General features: G+C 42.5%; 1 protein-coding gene across 4 annotated transcripts in view; it reads left to right on the forward strand.

Annotated features, from left to right (window-relative positions):
* Nucleotides 1–26,816, forward strand: part of LOC114667240 (EGF-like repeat and discoidin I-like domain-containing protein 3) — a 742,682-nt gene that overhangs the window by 15,417 nt on the left and 700,449 nt on the right. For 3 of the 4 annotated variants that reach the window (XM_051920824.1, XM_028822465.2, XM_028822464.2), the window contains exon 2: nt 21,208–21,333. The exons of the other annotated variant lie outside the window; for it this stretch is intronic. In XM_051920824.1, coding sequence (XP_051776784.1) covers nt 21,208–21,333 — 126 coding nt within the window. The remainder of the gene's footprint in view (nt 1–21,207; nt 21,334–26,816) is intronic. 4 annotated transcript variants of the gene reach the window in all.

Genomic DNA, 26,816 nt, shown 5'->3' on the forward strand with positions numbered 1-26,816 from the left:
TGCCAGCTGGAGGACACCTGAGCACCTAGCGGAAACCCATGTGAAAACAGGGAATACATACTGTTCTTGTGCATTGACTTTGACTTTACATTCTAGGTTTCCGTGGTTCTCTCAAAGGCACCTTCCTCTAACTTGTACCCTATTGAAGCTCCCTCTATTTGTGAAATGTTATTCTATTAACTTCAAAGTGTTAGTAATTAGAGTAAAGCTTCCCCATGCCCACACTTCCTCATATGCATACAGACAGTTGAACAATCTTAATCCAATCAAGAGTCTGAGGGAGCTGAGATTACATTGCCTACAAAGCAACAGTCTGACACTTTAGAAGGCTGAGGTGGAGGTTTAACCATTTATGTTAATGTCTGTCTTTAAGGAGATGAGAGACACTTCAGAAAATATGTAGAAACTAAGCTGTACTGGCAGGACCCAGTTGTAGAATACCGCAAGTATTTGGACCGGCAAGTCCACAAGTTTGTTTTTTTTTTTGCATTTCATATTTTGCTGAGAAATTGAATATTTTTGGTAATATACATTTTATTTATAAAGCTTGGGTTACAAAACACAAAGTTTCCCTTTCAAATCCCATCATCACATTATTACATGATGAGAATGATGGAAAGAAAATCAGACTTTTATACAAACTAAATATTATTGGGGTTGCTGCTTTTTAGACCATTAGCCTGGGAAGTAGCTTATAGTAGTGGTGACAGTATAATTATAATTGTACCAAGACAACCCTCTAAGCATAAACACGCAAGTTTAATTTAGGTCACTGAAATAAACTGACTGGCCTAATACATTCACAAAATTCAATGAACTTAAACTATAAAGATTATCTTTAAGCATTTAATGATTCCTTTTTACTGTGCAATTTATTCAAATAAAGAAATGTCATAATCCATTCAGAGTCTGGCTAGGGAGAACCTCAAAGCGAGCCTGGAACAAATGTAAATAGTGTCATTAATCAAGTCATAAGCTAAGTTTCCATCCAGTTTTTTGCGACGTTTTGTTATCGACAAACAGAATATACGTAAAAAAAATGTGCGAAATTTGCTGTCTCCAGCCTGTTTCCATCAAACTGGCTTTTTATCGATAAAATGGTGTGCGTGATGACGTCATCCCCCCCAAAACGAACTGTCGCATAAGTTTTGTTGTATCGCGAAAAAAATCTGCCCTTGAGCCGTTTCCATACATAATTTTGTGTATGTCGCAAATTATCTACCTTTTGTTTTCCACGTTACACCCCCTCCACTAAACAAAGAAACAAAGAAATGGAGAGATTATTCAGACAGTTTTTTGAAATTTGCCAGCTTACTGTTATTTCAGTTTCACAAATAATTGGAATTGTACATAATATCCGAAGACGACAGCCGAATGAAGCAGTTGCTTGTCTGATAGCCCTAGAGCTCGAAGAAAGTACCCCAGTGCGACGAAACCCACGGGTATGGGAGAGACGACGGAATAAGACCTTCTGGGAGGAGGTGGTGGAGAGACACTTCACAGAAAATCTCTGGCTGCAACATTTTATAATGACACGGCCGACGTTTGAGATGTTGTGTGGATTCATCAGTCCTGATGTTGCGCCCATCACAGGTTGCCACCGACCACCGGTTCCAACCCAAAAGCGGATTGCCATCGCCCTTTACAAGCTGGCAACCTGCGCCGAGTACTGTATAGAGTAGTTGGAGAAACTTTCGGGGTTAGTAAAACTACCGTCCATCGATGTGTATATGCTGTGTGCACCGCTATTAAAGAAAAATTAATGCGGCGTTATATCAGACTTCCGACTGTAGCGGAGGCCAATGAAATTGCATACCGCAATTCCTTGGTGCATCTTGTGCCACAGATTTACGGTGCGCTGGATGGCACGCATGTGCCTATTCTTCCCCCGACAGAAGGCTACCGCGATTACATTAATCGCAAAGGGTGGCCATCTATTGTTCTCCAGGCCCTTGTTGATGACAGGTGCATGATACGAGACATTTGCGTTGGCACTCCTGGAAGTGCCCATGATGCAGCTGTGTTTGCAACATCGCATCTGTACAGGTGAGCCTACCTTTCAACATCCCTTCTCAGTGCGATAACAACTGAATTAGTACTGTAACCTGCTTCCCTTAAGGTTTTTAATTAAAACTGAAATTTGAATTAATACAAAATAACGACGTTTAATCAAAAAAAAAACTCTTCATCAGACCATGCAAACCGCTCCGCCATTCTCGTTTTGATTGCACGTGATGAAAATGTAACACATTTATTTGCGCTAAAGCCCTTTTTTCCGACAAAAAGTGTTTCCAATGTAGTTTTTGCGACATCTGAAGTATCGATATGGAATTTATGCGCTAAAGTTAAAAGGAAAAATATTATGTCGACATGTACAACATTTTATCGATAATTAGCATTTCCATCAGCTATATCGGTAAAAAAATTTGAAGCGCTAAATATTTTTTCGCAAAAACTCCTTGGATGGAAACCTGGCTACAGATATGAGAAAATATTGTAACAGAGAATGCTGAGGTGTTCTACTGGGAGAACTGAAACAACAAAATGTCTGTCTATGAGCGCTTCACATGAGATGTTTGTTTGGCAAATGTTGGATTGCTGAATAAATAACATATAATGTGTTGGTAAGTGAATATAGAGTAAAGCTTATACAAGAAAAACGAAAGCATTCATACCCTCATTGCAAGCTGCATACTAAATAATATTTAATTTGTCATGATTTCACTTTTTGATATGTTGTATGGCCCTAAATGCTTTAATCTTTTATTCATCCCTCAATTTCCTGATCTTGAATTAATTCTATACATGCAAAAGGAGAAAAAGGTCACTGTCGCCTCATACTGGGATCACACCCTGCTTTCCATAACACAGAGCAGGGATTTAGACCACCATGCTGTTGAATACATGTAAATCAGTGTTTTCTGTTAACATGTAGCAACTGTACAGAATATAGTAGTACTTTTAGCAACTACACAGTAAAAATGTATACAGTGATCCCTCGCTATATCGCGCTTCGCCTTTCGCGGCTTCACTCCATCGCGGATTTTATATGTAAGCATATTTAAATATATATCGCGGATTTTTCGCTGCTTCGCGGGTTTCTGCGGACAATAGGTCTTTTAATTTCTGGTACATGCTTCCTCAGTTGGTTTGCCCAGTTGATTTCATACAAGTGACGCTATTGGCAGATGGCTGAGAAGCTATCCAGCTTACTCTCTCTCTCTCTCTCTCTCTCTCTCTCTCTCTCTCTTGCGCTGACGTAGGGGGGTGTGAGCAGGGGGGCTGTGTGCAGCTGCTTCCTGAAGGACATGCTGCACGGAGCTTTGCATACTTAAAAGCTCAAAGGGCACGTATTGATTTTTTTTATCTGTCTCTCGCTATCTCTCTCTATCTCTCTCTCTCTGTCTTCCTGCTCCTGACAGAGGGGGTGTGAGCTGCCGCCTTCAACAGCTTTGTACCGGCGGTGCTTCGCATACTTAAAAGCCAAAAAGCCGTATTGATTTTTTTTTTGACTGCTTGCTTTGCACTCCTTTGAAAAGGAAGATATGTTTGCATTCTTTTAATTGTGAGACAGAACTGTCATCTCTGTCTTGTCATGGAGCACAGTTTAAACTTTTGAAAAAGAGACAAATGTTTGTTTGCAGTGTTTGAATAACGTTCCTGTCTCTCTACAACCTCCTGTGTTTCTGCGCAAATCTGTGACCCAAGCATGACATTCTAAAAATAACCATATAAACATATGGTTTCTACTTCGCGGATTTTCCTATTTCGCGGGTGGCTCTGGAACGCAACCCCCGCGATGGAGGAGGGATTACTGTACATAATTTAGGTACTTGTAGATATGAGATATATATATATATATATCTATATACTAGGGGGCTTAACCCCCTGCTCGCTTCGCTCGCCAACCCCCGTCTTTAGGGTTCCGGATACACAATTTTAAGATTTTTTTTTTCTTTGAATTGTTGCTATTTCATTAGTTTCACTTTTATTTCAGAACTTCTGTAAAAACAATATTTGGAATCTTTCGAGTCCCAATATGCTGAATCTTTTAAATGAGGTCAGTGAGACGTGTTTAATGACTTTGTACCATAATTCAGTATAGGTTTCTCTGTTTGGAGTTTCAGCACAGACAAAGCAATCTACATCATCAGCAGTTAATACTTTTTTTTGCAAAGTAACCAATAAATGCATGTGAGGTAAAACACGTTTTTGAAATTCTCTGACTTAAACTTCAAAGCCTTACAATATTTACATACTTTTGACATATCACCTGTGTCCATATATTCGATCTCTATTTGCCTTTTAGTTATTTCTCCGAGTAATCATTTCTATTTTCATCTAATGCGATGTTTACTTTCTAATTTTCCTACTTTCGTATTCTTTAACTTTCTCCACATTTGTATCACGCATATGTTTTTTTTTTTTTTTTGAGCCTTTCAAATTCCACTGCTTTCATAATCTGTTCTGCATGTGTATAGCGCCAACGTTTGTGAACGTGTTTATGAAGTTCTACTTTGTCTTTTAATTCTGAGCCCAATTGATCGTGCTTTGTTTAATTCCACTTGCTACGGGCTGATAATTACTTTCCTTATTTTCTGAATTTGCACCTAGATTATTTTTTTCTTTTTCGCTCTTTTTTTTTCTCTCCAACGCTTTTGAGTCTCTTTTCTCCGCGCTGCTTTCTTCTTCACTTAGTCGTTAACGTTTCATTTATAACGTATTGTCCTTATACGCTTTATATGCGCTGAGACCCTGGATCTGTGTGTGCTCAAATCCTTCACAAGACTGAATGTTTTGCTGCCCCGTTGTCTTATTTGATTGTAAGTAGGGCGTGTCTTGCAAGAATCTCATGTTCTACGTCATCGCAAGATGGGCCTGGGTCAATCTCTTGGCACAATGTCTCATGTTTAAGGTCCTCACGGGTCTTTTAACTGTCTTCCGTGATCTTATCATGAAGATTACGTCTCGATGCCCTACTGTTTCTCTCCAGGATTTTTTTTTATAATAGAGACATATCTATATTTATATATATATATATATATATATATATATATATATATATATATATATATATATATATATATAATCTATTTGCAGCTGGAGATCCACAAAGGGAGAAGATGAATCACGTATCATAAAGTAGTTTTTATTCCTGAGCTTTCGGCCCCTGCCAGGAGCCGTCATCAGAGGGTAATACAGTAATCCCTCGCTATATCGCGCTTCGCCTTTCGCGGCTTCACTCCATCGCGGATTTTATATGTAAGCATATTTAAATATATATCGCGGATTTTTCGCTGCTTCTCGGGTTTCTGAGGACAATGGGTCTTTTAATTTCTGGTACATGCTTCCTCAGTTGGTTTGCCCAGTTGATTTCATACAAGGGACACTATTGGCAGATGGCTGAGAAGCTACCCAGCTTACTTTTCTTTCTCTCTCTCTTGCGCTGACTATCTGTGATCCTGACGTAGGGGGTGTGAGCAGGGGGGCTGTTCGCACACCTAGACGATACGGACGCTCGTCTGAAAATGCTGAAAGATTATCTTCACGTTGCTACCTTCTGTGTGCAGCTTTTAAGTATGCTGCACGGTGCTTCGCATACTTAAAAGCTCAAAGGGCACGTATTGATTTTTTTATCTGTCTCTCTCTCCCTGCTCCTGACGGAGGGGGTGTGAGCTGCCGCCTTCAACAGCTTTGTGCCGCGGTGCTTCGCATACTTACAAACCAAACAGCCCCATTGATTTGTTTGCTTTACTCTCTGTTTCCTTTGAAGAGGAAGATATGTTTGCATTCTTTTAATTGTGAGACAGAACTGTCATCTCTGTCTTGTCATGGAGCACAGTTTAAACTTTTGAAAAAGAGACAAATGTTTGTTTGCAGTGTTTGAATAACGTTCCTGTCTCTCTACAACCTCCTGTGTTTCTGTGCAAATCTGTGACCCAAGCATAACAATATAAAAATAACCATATAAACATATGGTTTCTACTTCGCGGATTTTCTTATTTCGCGGGTGGCTCTGGAACGCAACCCCCGCGATGGAGGAGGGATTACTGTACTTACATATCCAAATTTTGGGTGTGAACTGGGATAGAGACATAGAGACAAGAACTAAGCTGTCCACTAAAGACATATTGCACCTAATATCACTTTTGGGGGAAAAAAAACTCCCTTTCATTTCAACGGAAAATGCTACATTCAAAAAGAAGGTATGCCAATGGGATCGCCGTTATCAGGACTTCTAGTGGAACTAGCAATGCAGCGATTTGAAAACGTGGCTCTATCCCAGTTCACACCCAAAATTTGGATACTCTACATAGACGACACATTCGTCATATTAAAAAATGGCCAGCTGAACGAGTTCTACAACCACAACAGCACAATATTCCATGCAATCCAATTCACCGTGGAAAAAGAAATAAACCGATACCTCAGCTTCCTGGATATCTCCATGGAAAGAAGTAACAACGCCACCCTGATCACAAGTGTCTACCGTAAGGAATGCTATGCAGACAAGAAAATTACACTTCGCCAGCAATCACCTGACATCTCATAAACGGAGCTGTATTAAATCTTTATTCAGAAAAATCCACACCCATTATAATACAAAGGAGACAAAAACAAACGAGAGACACTATCTTTTCCGTCTTTTCACTTCAAACGGATACTCAAAGACATTCATTAAACAATGCCTACACAGGAGATGCTAGAGAACCCAGCAAACAATCGACTTGAATCGGACACCCCATCTCACCTGGCACATACTTCCTTATCATCACAGAGTGTCATCCTGTACAAATCGGGTATCAGAATAGCACACAAGCCTTGGAACCATCTGCGCACAGCCCTTTTCAATGCCAAAAACAAGAAATCGACAGCAGAAACACAAAACGCAATTTATAGGATTCCATGCAGTTCTTGCCCAACTGTATACATAGGACAAACATCAAAAAGAATCGCAACACGTATACAGGAACATTGCAGTGCTATCAGAAAGAAGGACTCACGATCACTGATCTACACGCATACAAAATCAACCGGACATACATTCAACTGGGACAACGCACAAGTAAGATTTAAGGCCAGTACTAAAAGTGCCAGAGAGCTGGCTGAATCTTGGCTATCAAACAAAAACGCCATTAACAGACATTTGGACATAAACCCAGCATATACAAACTTAAGAAGAACATGTTCATAATAAATAAAATTTATGACCAGTACTCCTCCCAACCCCCACCTCATTACCCCCCCCCCCCACGCACACACTGACCTAAGACCACCCCCCCACCACTTAATTTTGCTATATATTGATTCTTGTATGTCTAAGCATTACCCTCTGATGACGGTTCCTGGCAGGGGCTGAAAGCTCTGGAATAAAAACTACTTTATGATACATGATTCATCTTCTCCCTTTGTGGATCTCCAGCTGCAAATATGCAAACCATATCACAGACCTTTGCTTCCATATCTATCTGTCTGTCTGTCTCTTAATCTCTTATATATATTTCTCTTCTGGTTCGTCCTGCTTTCTGTTCAAAAGTGGTCCCGCCCTCAAGCAGCCGACACAGCATTTCTCGATTGCTATTAGTCCTCTTCCAAACCCTTGCCCATGCTGCCTGCAGCTCCTCTTCAGAACCGGTCCCGCCCACACGCAACCGACACGGCATTTCTCGATTCCTATTCCTGCTCTTCCAAACCCTTCTCCATGCTGCCTGAGCCCTCCCATACACCCCCATACCGCTTTTCTCGATTCCTGTTCCTCCTTCGGACTACAGTGTTCCCCGCTCCTCTCATGACCCCATTGGTGTCACGTCACCATCCTACAGTATATCTAGCCTGACCGTGTGACCATTCACTTTAGCCATGTGTGCGCCTGGGAGTCTTTTCCATAGCCTGCTACAGAAAGGTACTCTGTCAGCCATTGGCATTGGTTTCACTGCTTGCTATTGGTTTCGCTCCTTCGTATTTTCATTATACTGTGACAGTTGTTTCCTAAGCCTTTGTTATAAAATGAACGACAGTATCTTCTCTGTTCACGGGTCTTTGTATAACGTTATCTCTATTCTGGGATCCGGCAACTGCCTGTTCCTATCAGTGGGTTATTTCTTGACACAAACGGTTGACGAAGTCAATGCTCTCTCACTACGACATAGGGCAGTAGATTTCGTTGCATCACATAGGGACAGATTTGGAGATGATCTTCCTGTTGTTCTTTCCAACGTAAGTCAAGTTATCACAAGTCAGGAGTACTATCAATACATGGCAGCATCTGGAGTTTATGGTGGTGAAGCTGAAATTCAAGCTCTTTCCGAGATTCTTCATGCTACCATTGACATTTACTTCAAACACGACCCCAACATCCCGCCTTGCATTTACAATTCTGGAATACTCTCTTCATTTACCTTCTGTACCCGGGACAACTGGACAATGGCCACTATGAAGCCCTCCTACCGATTCCGATCATGTCTCCACAGCAGCATATAAACCTGTATAAGCAGGTAACTCTTTTAATCTGACAGGGCATTTGATAACATGGTCTCTGATATTCAGCAGCTTGTTGTTGAAATATGTGAATACCGTCCCCTGTGTATGAGAGGTATTTTCTGCAAAAAGGAACATGAAAATTATAAAATTAAAATGCAGTCTCTCTTTTGCAATTTCATTTTCAAAGTCTACATGCAAAAATGCTGCAAAAATGAAAATTAAAGAAACCCATTTGCAATTTCATTTTCAGCCTGAGCGCCAATGAAGCTACAAAAATAAAAAGTAAAATGCAAATAAGCACTGGCGCCACCTGCTGCTCATTGAATTTTCATTTTCCATTTTGCATTTTCATTTTCAAGTTATCAGCATGCAAATAGCAAGGGTCAATGTGCGGGGCTTGATGATTTTTCCACACTTTTTTTTTTTGTCTTTTGTTGCTATAAAGTCACTTCTATCGATAGAATACTTCTCACTTTGACTGTGTTTAATTGATGTGATTTTGATCTTTTCACCCCCGTACTGCAGACTTTACAACAAAACTGTCTCACAAATTCTGAAGACCATGAATAACTCTATTTCTGAAGAAATGAACGTGCTATTTAATTACAATATTTAACATGACAGAAATTAGCAATTATTACATCATAGTTTCTTTACATTGAAGTGGAAATGGGGCACTTTGTATTTTTGTAGTACAGGTAAAATTCCATTACAGTGAACTTCCAGGGACCTAATACATACAGAATCTCATTACAAGATATTTTTATTTGTAGCTATAGTGCTTTCTTTAACTTGCGTCCAAGCGTCTGCAGTCATTTCAATAGCTCCTTTCATGTTAATGTTAATCTTCTCCTGTCTACAAGTTATGCTGACAAGAATTTTTCTAAGCTGTTCCTTGCGATAATACACTTTCAGGGTGCGAATGATGCCCAAATCCAATGGCTGAAGCACTGCTGTGCAACTGGGTGGGAGAATTCAACGCGAACATTATCTAAATGTGGAAGCATGTTGTGGGTAGCACAGTTATCAATCAGAAGCCGAATCATCCTTTTCTTCTTCTTCTTCTTCTTCTTCATATTGTGAGGTTTCTGAACTCTTTTGGGATTCCCCCCACCCAAAGGGAACATCACGCTGAAGTGTGTCCTGAAGCACGATTGTTGCGTCTGTGTAAGATTGTTTGTTTGTCTGTTGCCGTGGCAGGGCAACAGCAGGCTCACAGCGGTGCAGTGAGGTGCCACAGAAGCGAATCCTAAAAGATTGGGTTTGCACTCTAAGTCCCTGTCTTACACCCCAAAACACGAGGCTGAGTCTCAGTACTTTAGTAAAACCAGCTTTATTCAGCTTGAAACAGGAACAGCACGGTTATTTATTGTAGCGGGATCTGCCACTCTCCTATAAACACACACAGCAGTCGGGCAGGGTCGTGGCCAGGTTAATGGCCAAGTAATCCTGTTCACTGCATTTACAATGTTCCTCGCATCACCCATCGAGTTTGCTTTGGGGGAGAGATGCAGCAGAGCTGTGAGCCTGCAGTTGCCCCGGCAATATATAAAGTCTTCCACAGACGTGGTGATCGCACTTCGGGACGCTCTTCAGCGTGTTGTCCAGTTGTGGAAGGTCCCAAGAGAGTTTAGAAACCTCACATTTTCTTGAATGAGTGCCGCATTAATAGGAATGTTTCTTGAACGAGCATCACTGAACCACATAAAAAACGCTTTTTTGACGTCTTCAAATGCAGCAGTTTGCATACATTTGCAACCTGAGATTTTTCTTCTTTTCTTGCTTGGTCTTTCAAGAAAGTTGACAGTGTCGATGGTAAAATTCCGAATTCACTGGCAACGTCTTTTTTCTATTTGCTGCAATCGAGAGCTGCAAAAATGTAAAGATTTTTTTCTAATATGAACTGTTATCGTTTTTTCGTGTCTGCTGTTTCTATAGGAGGGTGACAATGAGTTAAATTCCAATGGATGTTTTTCAAATGTTGATGAGCAATAAGCAAAAGGTATCACTGAAAACCACTGAAAACAAAAACAACAAAAAAACAGTACAAGCAAAGTTGGAAGAAATTTTTATTTTTTTTTTTTTGCAATGTTTCTGTTTGGGGATTGTTGTGCACAACTGAGCTGCAATTACAGAAAAAACTGCTCTGTGAATGATTCATTTAGGCATTTCAAGGTCTTTAGGGCACTTCGTTGTAATGAAAGTATCTGCTGAATGTACTTCGTAGTAACGTGATTTCTATAGACTCGTGTCGTATGGGAAAGCTGTTGGGACCTTAAAGATACTTTGTTGTAAAGATATTCGTTGTAACAGAATTTTACCTGTAATATATTGTACTGTCGCCGCAGAGCACTGTAAAGGCTCTTCGGCAGAGATATTGGAGAGCCTTGAAGCTTAGATCTGTAATCTGGAGTGCTGTTTGCAGCAGCAGTACAGGGATGGAGACAGTAGAGAGACTGACACCTGGGCAGCTCCACCACTGCTTCTCCATCTGCTAAGGTCCATTTTTCCGGGTGCGTGGACACCGGCGGAGCTTCAGGCTCATGAAGAAGTGTGGCAGATCGAGTTGCCACTGACCCCAAGTGAGCCAGGGGAAGCAAAGCCGGTGGTAACAATGCAAATGCAAAGGACAAGGCAGATCATAGAGATGTTGTGAAGCGCTGGTGAAGAGAGAACCTCAAAGCAGAGATCCAAGCCTGGAACGTGTTTGTAGTGCCAGTTCAGTAAACAAACACAGCAAAGAAACTGGTACATCTGCATCACCACACCAGGAGGTTCACCTGCTTGCCTACAGCTGACCAGCACTGAACACACCTGCTGCGCCGAATAACAGCACATCACTTAACAACCTTGTTGTTCCAGTATAGCATGCAACATCCCTGCTGTGCCCTCTGACAACACAGTGCTCCCAAACCCTGCTGATGTCACCTTAACACCGGCTACATGACCGAAGTGGGAGAGAAGACCACCCAGCTGTTTCAACAAGTTTGTACACTGTTGCAAGGAGTTGGAAGTGGCCATTGGGGACCGTGACTTTGAAGGAAGGGCTATGCAACAGCACAGGACAAATTATATCAACTAGGAATGAGTCACCAAAAGTCTGAGCTGGAATTGTATCTTCAATAGCAAGAGTGTCTATAAAACAAGCAACTCTGCAGAGTCGCATGGGCTTTTCACACTAGTGCACAAAAAAGGAAAGCAGTCCTTTTAAGGATAGCAAGCCACCACAAAGAGCCATGTAGTGAGCAGGGAATCCAGCCATTGTGGTATTTGGTGCCGACGCTACACTATAATACTACAAAATTACGTGTCCTGTTTTTACTTTTTTGTAAATAATTGTAAATTATGTCATAGTAAATGCTAATTTCTGTCATGTTAAATATTGTATTTAAATAGCACATTAATTACTCAAGAACTACAATTATGTGTGGTGTTTGGATTTTGTGGGACAGTTTCACTGTGAAGCTTGCAGTACAAGGATGAAAATCACATGAATTAAACACATTTGAAGTGAGAAATATTCTGTCGATCAAAGTGGCTCTACGGCTATGAAGGACAATTTTGGGAAATCAAGGCGCAAAACCCGGCCCATTGACCTTTGCTATTTGCATGTTGGGAACTTGAAAATGAAAATGCGAAGTGGAAAATGCGTCTTATTACGTTTCATTTTTGCAGCTTTGTTGCAGTTAAGAGTGAAAATGAAATTGCAAATAGGGGTATTTTAATTTTAATTTTTGCAGCATTTTTGCACACAGACTTTGAAAATGAAATTGCAAAAGAGAGATTGCATTTTCATTTTATAATTTAACTTTCATTTTCATTTTTGCAAAAATATCTGCCATACTCTGTGATTTGAACATTTTGTCAAATCTCCTGTCTCAAAGTCTTCAACCTTGTACTATGGCAAGAAGGAAATCAGAGGATTGTACTGCTATAAAAAGTTGTAGTCTATATTTTGTTTAGGTAAAAAGCTGGTCTACCAGATTTAGAAAGCTCGGGAGCCCAGCAGACTATATGCATTTACAGTTTGTCCACCCAGTTCCTATTAGTTTTTTCCTTGTTTCTGTACTCGTTTGATAGGTAGAGGAAAGGATTTCAAAAATAAATGTTAAATACAGTTTTATAATTGTAATGCAGTTTGCATCACTTCTTTGTAATATGTACATGGTAGCTACATTTTTAAGGCAAATAAAAAAAGAAACCAGGAGAAAATCAGATCTTGACATGATATGCTGCTATCATTTTGATAGAAAATAACATCTTCTGTACTAATATTTATTGTATTAGTATTTGTTCAGACTTTACATCAAGGGTTAGTAGTTCAACTTGAAGCTGACATCCCTATATTGGGATGACCATTTTCAATAATGAATACATTATTTTGTGTGCTAACTTAAAAGGCATTTCATGAGCTTAGGTATTATACATTTTGTGAACCGACCACTGCACACATTTTTAAACAAGAATTTTAAAACACTTGGTGAAGTTGCTACTTTTGAATGGTCAAATAGCTTGGAGACTCTAAAAAAGCAATAAAGATGAATAATAAATTGAAGATTAGCAGATTCCTGGGTGTCAAGAACCATACTATTACTCAAATTACCTATAGAGATTGAATCTGAATATGTGTTTTGAAGGGGTTATGATTTTAGAGACGTGGATAACAAGAATGACAAAAGCACAACAGGTAGGGTTGCTCTGATCAGGTTTTTTTAGGGCCAATACTGATCACCGATATGTTATCGGATCAGCCAATTTTTATTAGCAAAATGAAATTCTGTAGGCTTAATGTTCAGTGACCATAAAAATACTAAAATATATAAAATTCCCTTAAAACACATCATAAATAAATAGGTAAGCTAAATAGATAAGTTAAATTAAATGTGCACTTTAATCACATTAGAATTGTTTGATTTGTAATTTTAAACTGTGGAGCAGAGGGGTAAGTCAAGGAATATGTTTTTGTGTCCAACAGTATGGAGGGCACTGTACTCATGTGAAACAAAGCTTAATTTTAAAAATGTAGATTTCACCATTTGTCTAACTAATATATATATATATACATACATTGTGAGTACGGGTCTGAACACCATCAGACAGACACCAACACTTTATAAAACACACGTTTATTTTGAATAAAGTCCGCCCAACACACAGTACTCCCGCACCAATCACCCTCCACAGGCCTCTCTTCCAGTGTCCGTGGGCCGCCTTTCCTCTCCCCACAGGAGCTTCGTCCTGCTCCCACTCCCGACTCTAGCTCCTTGATTGGAGTGAGGCGGCCACTTTTATTTCCATCTGGATGTGCTCCAGGTGCCTGATGACACTCTTCCGGCAGCATTTCCTGGTATGACAGAAGTGCTGCCTCTGTGCCCGGAAAGCACTCCAGGCGTTCCTGGAAGGTCCTTCCTCCACCTTCCCAGGTGTGGCGGAAGTGTCGATCTCCCGGGCTCCACGATGCTCGGGACGCCGCCTGGCGGTGGCCATGGGCCCCAGCGGGTTTGAGCCTCCTTGCTCCTTCCCCGTGGTCCCCTCAACATCCAGGATGGTTGCTTCCTCGTGGCCCGGGGGACGTATAGACCACCTTCCAGGCGTCCCGGCTGGGTCTGGCCCCCAGCCTCCTGTGACAAAATATATAAAAAATATATATTTATTTTGTGTTTATATTTTCACTTTGATTCCATTGATATTTACAGTTAAACACTGCTTAAATGTAAATACACATGTATTTATAGGTTTTTTTTTTTGTTTTAATTTTATTAATTTTATTGTAATCATTCAATACAAATAGATCAATTTATACAAAAAAGAATTGAAGACAAATCAAGCCCCACCCTTGAGAAGGAGAGCATGGCCAAAGGAGAATTGCTTAGGGCTTTTTAATAGGGCAAAAATAAACAAAAGAAAGGAAAAAATAAATATAGGTAAATAAAAAATGGAGAAGGGAAAGAAATGCGAAAAAAATTATTTCTTCTTATTCTAAAATATTATTGATTAGATCCTGCCAGGTTTTGAAAAAATTCTGTACAGATCCTCTAACTGAGAATTAGATTTTTTCCAATTTCAAATAATATAAAACATCGGTTTCCCTCTGACTTATCAGAGGAGAATTAGGATTCTTCCAATTTAACAAAATAAGTCTGCATGCCAAAAGTGTAGTGAATGCAATCACCGTTTGCTTGTCCTTCTCCACTTCAAGTCCGTCTGGAAGAACACCGAACACAGCTGTTAATGGGTTAGGAGAGATTATGACACCAAGGCTGTCTGAAGGGCACTTAAAAATTTTGGTCCAAAATGATGTTAATTTGGTGCAGGCCCAAAACATGTGACCCAGTGAGGCAGAAGCTTGGTTGCAGCGTTCGCAGGTTGGATCTTGCCCTGGAAACGTTTTGGACAGTTTTAAGCGAGACAGATGAGCTCGATATATAATTGTTATCCATCCATCCTCTTCCGCTTATCTGAGGTCGGGTTGCAGGGGCAGCAGCTTGAGCAGAGATGCCCATACTTCCCTATCCCCGGCCACTTCTAGCTCTTCCGGGGGAATCCCAAGGCGTTCCCAGGCCAGCCGGGAGACATAGTCCCTCCAGCGTGTCCTGGGTCTTCCCCGGGGCCTCCTCCCGGTTGGACGTGCCCGGAACACCTCACCAGGGAGGCGTCCAGGAGGCATCCTGATCAGATGCCCGAGCAACCTCATCTGACTCCTCTCGATGCGGAGGAGCAGCGGCTCTACTCTGAGCCCCTCCCGGATAATTGAGCTTCTCACCCTATCTTTAAGGGAGAGCCCAGACACCCTGCGGAGAAAACTCATTTCAGCCGCTTGTATTCGCGATCACGTTCTTTCGGTCACTACCCATAGCTCATGACCATAGGTGAGGGTAGGAACATAGATCGACTGGTAAATTGAGAGCTTTGCCTTATGGCTCAGCTCCTTTTTCACCACGACAGACCGATGCAGAGCCCGCATCACTGCGGACGCCGCATCGATCCGCCTGTCGATCTCACGCTCCATTCTTCCCTCACTCGTGAACAAGACCCCGAGATACTTGAACTCCTCCACTTGGGGCAGGATCTCGCTCCCAACCCTGAGAGGGCACTCCACCCTTTTCCGGCTGAGGACCATGGTCTCGGGTTTGGAGGTGCTGATTCCCATCCCAGCCGCTTCACACTCAGCTGCGAACCGATCCAGAGAGAGCTGAAGATCACGGCCTGATGAAGCAAACAGGACAACATCATCTGCAAAAAGCAGTGACCCAATCCTGAGTCCACCAAACCGGACCCCCTCAACACCCTGGCTGCGCCTAGAAATTCTGTCCATAAATGTTAGGAACAGAATCGGTGACAAAGGGCAGCCCTGGCGGAGTCCAACTCTCACTGGAAACGGGTTCGACTTACTACCGGCAATGCGGACCAAGCTCTGACACCGACCATACAGGGACCGAACAGCTCTTATCAGGGGGTCTTGTACCCCATACTCTCGGAGCACCCCCCACAGGATTCCCCGAGGGACACGGTCGAACGCCTTTTCCAAGTCCACAAAACACATGTAGACTGGTTGGGCGAACTCCCATGCACCCTCCAGGACCCTGCTAAGGGTGTAGAGCTAGTCCACTGTTCCGCGACCAGGACGAAAACCACACTGTTCCTCCTGAATCCGAGGTTCGACTATCCGACGGACCCTCCTCTCCAAAACCCCCGAATAGTCTTTTCCACGGAGGCTGAGGAGTGTGATCCCTCTGTAGTTGGAACACACCCTCCGGTCCCCCTTCTTAAAGAGGGGGACCACCACCCCAGTCTGCCAATCCAGAGGCACTGTCCCTGATGTCCATGCGATGTTGCAGAGACGTGTCAACCAAGACAGCCCTACAACATCCAGAGCCTTGAGGAACTCCGGGCGTATCTCATCCACCCCCGGGGCCCTGCCACCAAGGAGTTTTTTGACCACCTCGGTGACCTCAGTCCCAGAGATGGGGGAGCCCACCTCCGAGTCCCCAGGCTCTGCTTCCTCATTGGAAGGCATGTTAGTGGGATTGAGGAGGTCTTCGAAGTACTCCCCCCACCGACCCACAACGTCCCGAGTCAAGGTCAGCAGCGCACCATCCCCGCCATGCACAGTGTTGACACTGCACTGCTTCCCTCTCCTGAGACGCCGGACGGTGGACCAGAATCTCCTCGAAGCCGTCCGAAGGTCGTTCTCCATGGCCTCCCCAAACTCCTCCCATGCCCGAGTTTTTGCCTCAGCAACCACCGAAGCCGCATTCCGCTTGCCCTGCCGGTACCTATCAGCTGCCTCCAGAGTCCCACAGGACAAAAGGGACCGGTAGGACTCCTTCTTCAGCTTGATGGCATCCTTCACCGCTGGTGTCCACCAACGGGTTTGGGGATTGCCACCACGACAGGCACCGACTACCTTACGGCCACAGCTCCGGTCAGCCACCTCAACAATAGAGCCATGGAACATGGCCCATTCGGACTCAATGTCCCCCACCTCCCTCGGGACATGGTCGAAGTTCTGCCGGAGGTGGGAGTTGAACCTACTTCTGGGAATGTCTAACAGAGCCCCCTGTCAGCAGACCCTCACAACACGTTTGGGCCTACCAGGCCTGACCGGCATCCTCCCCTACCATCGGAGCCAACTCACCACCAGGTGGTGATCAGTTGACAGCTCCGCCCCTCTCTTCACCCGAGTGTCCAAGACATGTGGCCGCAAGTCCGACGACACGACCACAAAGTCGATCATCGAACTGAGGCCTAGGGTGTCCTGGTGTCAAGTGCACATATGAACACCCCTATGCTTGAACATGGTGTTTGTTATGGACAATCCGTGACGAGCACAGAAGTCCAATAACAAAACACCACTCGGGTTCAGATCGGGGGGGCCATTCCTCCCAATCACGCCCTTCCAGGTCTCACTGTCATTGAAGTCTCCCAGCAGTACGAGGAAGTCCCCAGAAGGTGTGCCCTCCAGCACCCCCTCCAGGGACTCCAAAAAGGGTGGGTACTCCGAACTGCTGTTCGGTGCATACGCACAAACAACAGTTAGGACCCGTCCCCCCCACCCGAAGGCGGAGGGAGGCTACCCTCTCGTCCACAGTGGGAAACACCAATGTACAGGCTCCAAGTCGGGGGGCAATAAGTATGCTCACACCCGCTCGGCGCCTCTCACCGGAGGCAACTCCAGAGTGGTAGAGAGTCCTGCCCCTCTTAAGGAGGTTGGTTCCAGAGTCCAAGCTGTGCGTCGAGGTGAGCCCGACTATATCTAGCCGGAACTTCTCGACCTCGCGCACTAGCTCAGGCTCCTTCCCCTTCAGAGAGGTGACATTCCACGTCCCAAGAGCCAGCTTCTGTAGCCGAGGATCGGACCGCCAAGGTCCCCGCCTTCGGCCACTACCCAACTCACACTGCACCCGACCTCCTTGGCCCCTCCCATAGGCGGTGAGCCCATGGGAAGGGGGACTCATGTTGCCTCTTCGGGCTGTGCCTGGCCGAGCCCCATGGGTGCAAGCCCGGCCATCAGGCGCTCGCCATCGAGCCGCACCTCCAGGCCTGGCTCCAGAGGGGGACCCCGGTGACCCGCGTCCAGGCGAGGGAAAACGCTGTCCAAATTTTGTATTCATCATGGAGGTTTTGATGAACCGCACTTTGTCTCATCCCTCACCTAGGACCAGTTTGCCTTGGGTGGCCCTACCAGGGGCATAAAGCCCCGGACAACAGAGCTCCTAGGATCATTGGGACACGCAAACCCCTCCACCGCGATAAGGTGGCGGTTCGAGGAGGGGATATAATTTTTAGTTGAATAATTCTATGCTTTGTGCATATGGAGCTCGAGTGAATTCTCTGCAATGCTACCTTCCACTCCTTTTCTGATATATTGATTAAGAGATCTTTTTCCCAATGTCCTCTTGGATCTTTGAAAGGAAGGTACTCTAATAAGATTTTATATAATGTGGAAATGGTGTCTAATTCCTCGGAATTGAGCAGTATTTTTTTCCAGCATAGTGGAGGGTACGAGATGAGGAAAATCGGGCAGTTTCTGTTTAACAAAGTTTCTAATTTGAAGATAGTGAAAGAAATGTGTAGCTGGGAGGTTGAATTTAGAACGTAATTGTTCAAAGGATGCAAAGATATTGTCTATATAAGGATCTCTGAGCAATTTAATCCCAAATCTTTTCCAGGTATTAAAAACTGGATATGTTTGCGAGGGTTGAAAGAGGTGGTTCTCTTGCAGAGGTGCCACAGATAAAAGATTTTCCATCTTAAAATGCTTTCTAAGTTCATTCCATATTCTGAGTGAGTAAAGCACAATTGGGTTATTAGTATATTTGTGATAACTTGCATTTATTGGAGCGCAGAGCAGGGAGTATAAAGAAGTACTACAGGATTTTACTTCTATTGCGGGCCAAGCTTGTGTATGTTCATTTTTTTGTGTCCGTGTTTTTATGGCTTGTATGTTTGCTGCCCAGTAATAAAACTGAAAATTAGGTAAAGCCATGCCACCTTCTGCCTGAGGTCTTTGTAGGGTCGCTCTTCGGATACGTGAGTGTTTTGAGTTCCAAATAAATGAGGTTATAGTTGAATCTAATTGCTTAAAAAACAATTTATTTATAGGTTTTAATCATTTTTAATCATGAAATGCACTACAGCTTTTTTGCTTTGAAAAATATATAAAAATATATACGTACTGTATTTTTAGTATACTGTTTTTTTAGTATTTTTTTAAATTTCTGTTGTGCCAGCTAGATATTCCTAATTATTGAGGTGTAATTACATGTAATAAAATTTATATTTCAGTAATGTAATGAAAGGATATTTTATAGCTCCCCTCTTCTGATCTTGCCCATTCTTTTACTGTAATATTAACATCCATTTTTCATAGCTTTCACAACTCAGTGTAGCATTGCCAAATTGATGTTGGTTTTGTTTTACGTATGTTCCATTTCTTTTAAATAATACCTTCATGTAGTGGTGGAAATAGTTTGTGTTGAGATTATTATCTTAAATTATAATGTGTTTCTTATGTCAAAAATGTTTTAATCCTCACGTATTTTTGAGTTATGAGACCTACCATACTTGTCATGGTGACATCAGTAAAGGAAGCTCACCTTTTAAAAAGAAGAGGTAAAGGGAGAAAAAGGAAAAATGCAATTTGGAGGGTTATAGAAATATTCTGCTGTTAACCACATTTCACCTTGTTTCAAGTGGGTGGCCTTGAATAAATAAAGTTGGATTACCATGGAGAGCGGCACTTGCAAAAGGTTTTTGAAAAAAGACGTTGAATTTCCTAGCAGTGCTTTTTTTTGTGGATATCGGTTTCTGGCCAAGGTTGGAATAAATCCATTTGGAAGACTGTTGAGAAATAACTGTACTTGACTCAACTCTGCCTCCTGAAAGAGTTTTTCTTTTATTTCTTTGACACAATAACATTATAACTATTGTGAAAAGGAAGTGAAAGATTAAGACGGCATGCGTCATGTAAAGGGTGCTGTGATAACACTGTTAACACAGCAGGGGATGCTTACCCTGTGGTCTGAATGTGGATCCCAATACCCCAGTGCAGTCATGGGGACACTGTACTGTAAAAATAGAGCCGTCATTTGCGACTCCCTGTGGTCATTAAAGATCCCTGGGCATCCTTCTTAAAGAGTTGGGTGTGTCCCGATGTCCTGGCTGCATTGCCTACCACGGCCTGGTCATTCTGACTCCCAATCGTCCCTTGTATCTGATTAGCTAACTATCTCTCAAGCCGTCACCACTTAATACCTAATGTGTGGTGACCATACTGGTGCAAATTGGCTCACTACCTGAATTCAAACAAGTAGTGTTCATTTTAATTAAAGGACAAAATGAAAAGGCCTGAATTCATTAAAGTAGCTTTTTCTGCCATTTGACAAAATGCATGGATGACTCTTCAGATTCCTTTTTCTCAGTTTCTTACTCCACTTTCTTTAATGTAAAGGCTAATGTTTCAGTCTTTTCTGTCTCTCTGGTAAAGTCTGGCTTACTCAGTGTTTATAGGAAGTTTTGCAGGAAAAAAGGACTTGCGGTAGTTCAACTACCGTAATGTCCTTGTGTAAAGGAGCACTACAACTAAATTACCTTAAAGCTTAGAAAAGAAGATGCTGAAAAAAATCATTTTTTGTGATTGGTCAATTTACCGATCATTGATTAAGTCTTTTGTAGTGAATAATTGGCCGATATAGATCGGTGGCTGATCAATCAGAACATTACTAACAACAGGAACAGGAGCATTTAGTGTAAGACTACCTCATCCCAAAAAATACATGTTTTTGATTTAAAGTTTTTTTTTTTAGTTTTAAATAAACTGCAAAGTTACACAAGTAATGTGAATTGTACATGTTACTGTAGTGTTCTTGTTATTGGTTTCTTGCTGAAAACTGGCAGCAATAAAATTCACATGCCCTTTTGGCATAAATAAAATGTTTTTTTGTGAATGTAATTAAAATATTTTTGTGAATGGATTGGATGTTTGTATTTTACTGTCTTCTTTCATTAAGATATGCTCTTCAAATGTGTATCTTCTGCTTTTCTTGCTAATAATCCTTGAATGTGGCTAACAAAGATTAGCTCTGCTATGCAATTGACTGACTAGGAAAATTCCCTGTGTATTACTGAATGTGTGAGTCTACAGCATATTCTTTTTAAAAAGGTTACCCGTTTTACACTGTTGAGTAATATTCCTGTGAGAACTTTTTCTTGGTTTATTTGTAGGTGACTACTGTGAAGTTAACCTCTGCCTTAATGGAGGAACTTGTGTGGGAAGCATTACTGATGATCCTTTTTTCTGTGTCTGTATGGATGGCTTTTCTGGAGTCACCTGTGAAAAGAATGTCAGCGGTATCACTCTTTTAATATATTCAATGTATATTAATGCAATGTGTACATTTATTCTGTGAATAGTATATCATTCACTGTGGCATAATGATCTGCACTTGGAAATACAGCATGACACACACATTCATATCTGTTTAATTCAGAGTTACCAGTTAAGGATAGATTCATATCTTTGAGATGTGAGAGAAAACAGGATTAATAAGAGAAAACCCTCCTGGATGAACATGTACATTCCACACAGACAGACTGGGGCAACAATCAAAATGAGGTCCAGGTGTCCAGTAAGGTGTTGGCCTTTCTACCTGCCGAGGGAATACAGTTGTGTACTGGTGGTTGCTGTCTACCTCCCGCCTAGCGCCAATGCTAACCAGGTGCTAGTGGAACTGTACGAGATCATCAGCAAACTGCAAACCACTCACCCAGAGGCATTTTTCATTATTGCTGGAGACTTCAATCAGGCCAACTTGAAGTAATTTCTCCCAAAATTCTTCCAGAATGTGAACTTTGCTACTAGAGGGGGAAGCTGTATGGACAATGTTTACACGAGCTAGCGCGCCTGACGCCTACAAGGCCCGGCCCTACCCCACCCACACCTTGGCTGTTCAGACCATATCAGGGTTTTTATGGTTCCTGCATACAAGTGCCTGCTGATGTGCACTAAACCAGCCCGCAAGAACATCAGAGTGTGGCAAGTTGGTGCTGTTTCAGCTGTCCAAGACTGCTTTGAATTGACAGACTGGGACATTTTCAGGGAGGCTGCTATGGTTGGCTGCGGTGGGTTGGCACCCTGCCCAGGATTGTTTCCTGCCTTGTGCCCTGTGTTGGCTGGGATTGGCTCCAGCGGACCCCCATGACCCTGTGTTCGGATTCAGCGGGTTGGAAAATGGATGGATGGATGCTATGGTTGGTGACTCCATCAATCTGGAGGAGTACACAGACTCTGTGACTGGCTACATCTCCAAATGCATAGAGGATGTTACTGTTACCAAGGATGTTACCACAAGAGCCAACCAAAAGCCCTGGGTGACGAGAGAAGTGCACAAGCTGCTCAAGATCAGAAATGCAGTCTTAAGATCTGAAGACAAGGCTGCTCTCAGGGTGACCAGAGCCAACCTGTCTCGCGCTATAAGGAGAGCTAAGTGGGCATACGCGCAGAGGATTAACAGACACTCCAGCAGCACCAGAGACACACGTTGTATGTGGTAGGGTGTTCAGACAATTACAAACTACAAGCCCAACCCACACAGCAGTGATGGTGATGCCTCCCTTCTGGATGAGCTGAACAACTTCTTCGCACGGTTTGAGGTACAGAACAAAGAGCCTGCGAGAAAAGCAACACCTCCCTCCACTGACCAGGTACTCTGTCTCTCCATAACTGACGTAAAGAGGACTCTATCCAGAGTCAATCCACGCAAGGCTGCAGGACCTGACAACATACCTGGTCGTGTGCTCAAAGAATGTGCCAGTGAACTGGCTGGTGTCCTCACAGACATCTTCAACACATCTCTGAGCCAGTCGTCAGTCCCAACATGCTTCAAGTCGACCACTGTCATACCAGTGCCGAAGAAGTCATCAGAGACATGCCTGAATGACTACCGACCAGTTGCATTCACGGCAATCATAATGAAGTGCTTCGAAAGGTTAGTCATGTCACACATAAAGACTAATCTCCCTGCCCCCCTTGACCCTCTTCAGTTTGCATACCACTCAAACAGGTCAGCTGAGGATGCCATACGCTCTGCCCTTCACCTCTCCCTGACACATCTGGATAAAAAAGACACATATGTCAGGATGCTATTCATAGACTTTAGCTCTGCCTTCAACACAATCATCCCTCCAAAGCTGGTTGTAAAACTGAGCAGGTTGGGCCTGAACACCACCCTCTGCAATTAGATCCTGGACTTCTTGACAGAGAGGCCCCAGTCAGTTGGGATGGGTTGCAACACTTCTGGCATCATCACACTGAGCACTGGAGCACCACAGGGCTGCGTGCTTAATCCACTGCTGTTCACCCTGCTGACTCACGACTGCACAGCCACACACAACGCCAACCACATCATCAAGTTTGCGGATGATACGACGGTGCCGGGACTGATAAGCAGGGATGATGAAACAGCATACAGAGATGAGGTGGAACGGCTGTCTGCATGGTGTGAAGACAACAATCTATCTCTCAATGTCGACAAGACAAAAGAGAGAATCGTGGACTTCAGAAAATCACATCCAGCCCACATCCCACTCAGCATCAACGGTTTACATGTGGAGACTGTTAGGAGTATAGTAGAGTCTCGCTTATCCGACATAAATGGGCCGGCAGAACGTCGGATATGCGAAAATGTCGGATAATGGGAGGTGTTAAGAAAAAGCCTATTAAACGTCAAACTATGTTATAATTTTACACATGACGAGCCTAATACAGTGGAACCTCAGTTCACGAACATCTCGCACAAAGCGGGTTATGACCAAAAAGTTCGCCAAACTTTTGCCTCTGTGCACGACCACACACTCGGTATAGGAACAAGCCAGTTTCCCTTTCGGTTTGTGCGCGCCGAATTGATTGGGCGGCATTTCATGATACAGATGGACAATAACCCAAAACATACAGCCAAAGCAACCCAGAAGTTTATTAAAGCAAAGAAGTGGAAAATTCTTGAATGGCCAAGTCACTTACCTGATCTTAACCCAATTGAGCATGCATTTCACTTGTTGAAGACTAAACTTCAGACAGAAAGGCCCACAAACAAACAGCAACTGAAAGCCGCTGCAGTAAAGGCCTGGCAGAGCATTAAAAAGGAGGAAACCCAGCATCTGATGATGTCCATGAGTTCAAGACTTCAGGCTGTCATTGCCAGCAAAGGGTTTTGAACCAAGTATTAGAAATTAACATTTTATTTCCAGTTATTTAATTTGTCCAATTACTTTTGAACCCCTGAAATGAAGGGATTGTGTTAAAAAAAATGCTTTAGTTGCCTCACATTTTTATGCAATCGTTTTGTTGACCCCACTGAATTAAAGCTGAAAGTCTGCACTTCAACTGCATCTGAATTGTTTAATTTAAAATTCATTGTGGTAATGTACAGAACCAAAATTAGAAAAAAGTTGTCTCTGTCCAAATATTTATGGACCTAACTGTATATCTATTATTTATTATTTATTTATTATATTACATATCTTACACATCAATATTGCTGCTACTTCTGTGTCGTCTTTGCACAATGTCTTGTCTTGTTTGTTTTAATTTTGAATTTAAATTTTAATTCTATTTTTAATTTATTATTTGCACGTCATGTTGTTACACTGTGGACCCTGAGCTTCGCAATTTTGTCTATCTGTATACTTGTATATGGTTGAGATGACAATAAAGTTCACTTTGAGGTGATTATGAGACCGAAGTGCATGCCACTACAAAAGTATACCTCAGGTTAAATGTGGTGGTGGATGTCGCTGTGTTCTAACCTATGCATTTTTTATAACTTTTCTTACAATTGGTCTAAAGGGTACATGGGTCCATAAGTGAATGAAAAAGCCTTATGTCCCCTTTTTTAAGTCAAAAATGTTATTGAGTATTGATCCCTCTTGAGAGTTCATACATATTAAAAGAGAGTATACAGGTGCTGGTCATAAAATTAGAATATCATGACAAAGTTGATTTATTTCAGTAATTCCATTCAAAAAGTGAAACTTGTATATTAGATTCATTCATTACACACAGACTGATGTATTTCAAATGTTTATTTCTTTTAATGTTGATGATTATAACTGACAACTAATGAAAGTCCCAAATTCAGTATCTCGGAAAATTAGAATATCAATTAAGACCAATGCAAAAAAAGGATTTTTAGAAATGTTGGCCAACTGAAAGGTATGAACATGAAAAGTTTGAGCATGTACAGCACTCAATATTTAGTTGGGGCTCCTTTGGCCTGGATTACTGCAGCAATGCGGCGTGGCATGGAGTCGATCAGTCTGTGGCACTGCTCAGGTGTTATGAGAGCCCATGTTGCTCTGATAGTGGCCTTCAGCTCTTCTGAATGGTTGGGTCTGGCGTATTGCATCTTCCTCTTCACAATACCCCATAGATTTTCTATGGGGTTAAGGTCAGGCGAGTTTGCTGGCCAATCAAGAACAGGGATACCATGGTCTTTAAACCAGGTACTGGTAGCTTTGGCACTGTGTGCAGGTGCCAGGTCCTGTTGGAAAATGAAATCTGCATCTCCATAAAGTTCGTCAGCAGCAGGAAGCATGAAGTGCTCTAAAACTTCCTGGTAGACGGCTGCGTTGACTTTGGACCTCAGAAAACACAATGAACCAACACCAGCAGATGACATGGCACCCCAAACCATCACTGACTGTGGAAACTTTACACTGGACCTCATGCAACGTGGATTCTGTGCCTCTCCTCTCTTCCTCCAGACTCTGAGACCTTGATTTCCAAAGGAAATGCAAAATTTACTTTCATCAGAAAGCAGCAGTCCAGTCCTTTTTGTCTTTAGCCCAGGCGAGACGCTTCTGACGCTGTCTCTTGTTCAAGAGTGGCTTGACACAAGGAATGCGACAGCTGAAACCCATGTCTTGCATACATCTCTGTGTGGTGGTTCTTGAAGCACTGACTCCAGCTGCAGTCCACTCTTTGTGAATCTCCCCCACATTTTTGAATGGGTTTTGTTTCACAATCCTCTCCAGGGTGCGGTTATCCCTATTGCTTGTACACTTTTTTCTACCACATCTTGTCCTTCCCTTCGCCTCTTTATTAATGTGCTTGGACACAGAGCTCTGTGAACAGCCAGCCTCTTTAGCAATGACCTTTTGTGTCTTGCCCTCCTTGTGCAAGGTGTCAATGGTCGTCTTTTGGACAACTGTCAAGTCAGCAGTCTTCCCCATGATTGTGTAGCCTACAGAATTAGACTGAGAGACCATTTAAAGGTTTTTACAAGTGTTTTGAGTTAATTAGCTGATTAGAGTGTGGCACCAGGTATCTTCAATATTGAACCTTTTCACAATATTCTAATTTTCCGAGATACTGAATTTGGGACTTTCATTAGTTGTCAGTTATAATCATCAACATTAAAAGAAATAAACATTTGAAATACATCAGTCTGTGTGTAATGCATGAATCTAATATACAAGTTTCACTTTTTGAATGGAATTACTGAAATAAATCAACTTTGTCATGATATTCTAATTTTATGACCAGCACCTGTATGTTGTTTAAAAATGGAAAATGTGCACAAAGCAAAACATTGTTGTGACATATAGCCATTTTTAAGGAAGACAATGCACTTTACTCTGCTGCTCCTCTTGCTCCATGGCATCTTTCAGGGACAGGGTTATGGATTTACTTTGGAATTTGACCAGTTGTGGCATATTTCAGAGACAGAGGAATGGAATTACCCACTTTAGGCTGAGTGCCAGTGATGTGGTACTAAAATGGACTTTCTGATTTCTTCATTGGACACACACTCCCAGCTACTATGGCCTTTTGTTTG

Source organism: Erpetoichthys calabaricus, chromosome 17, assembly GCF_900747795.2.
Source record: "Erpetoichthys calabaricus chromosome 17, fErpCal1.3, whole genome shotgun sequence".
NCBI classification, from domain to species: Eukaryota; Metazoa; Chordata; class Cladistia; order Polypteriformes; family Polypteridae; genus Erpetoichthys; species Erpetoichthys calabaricus.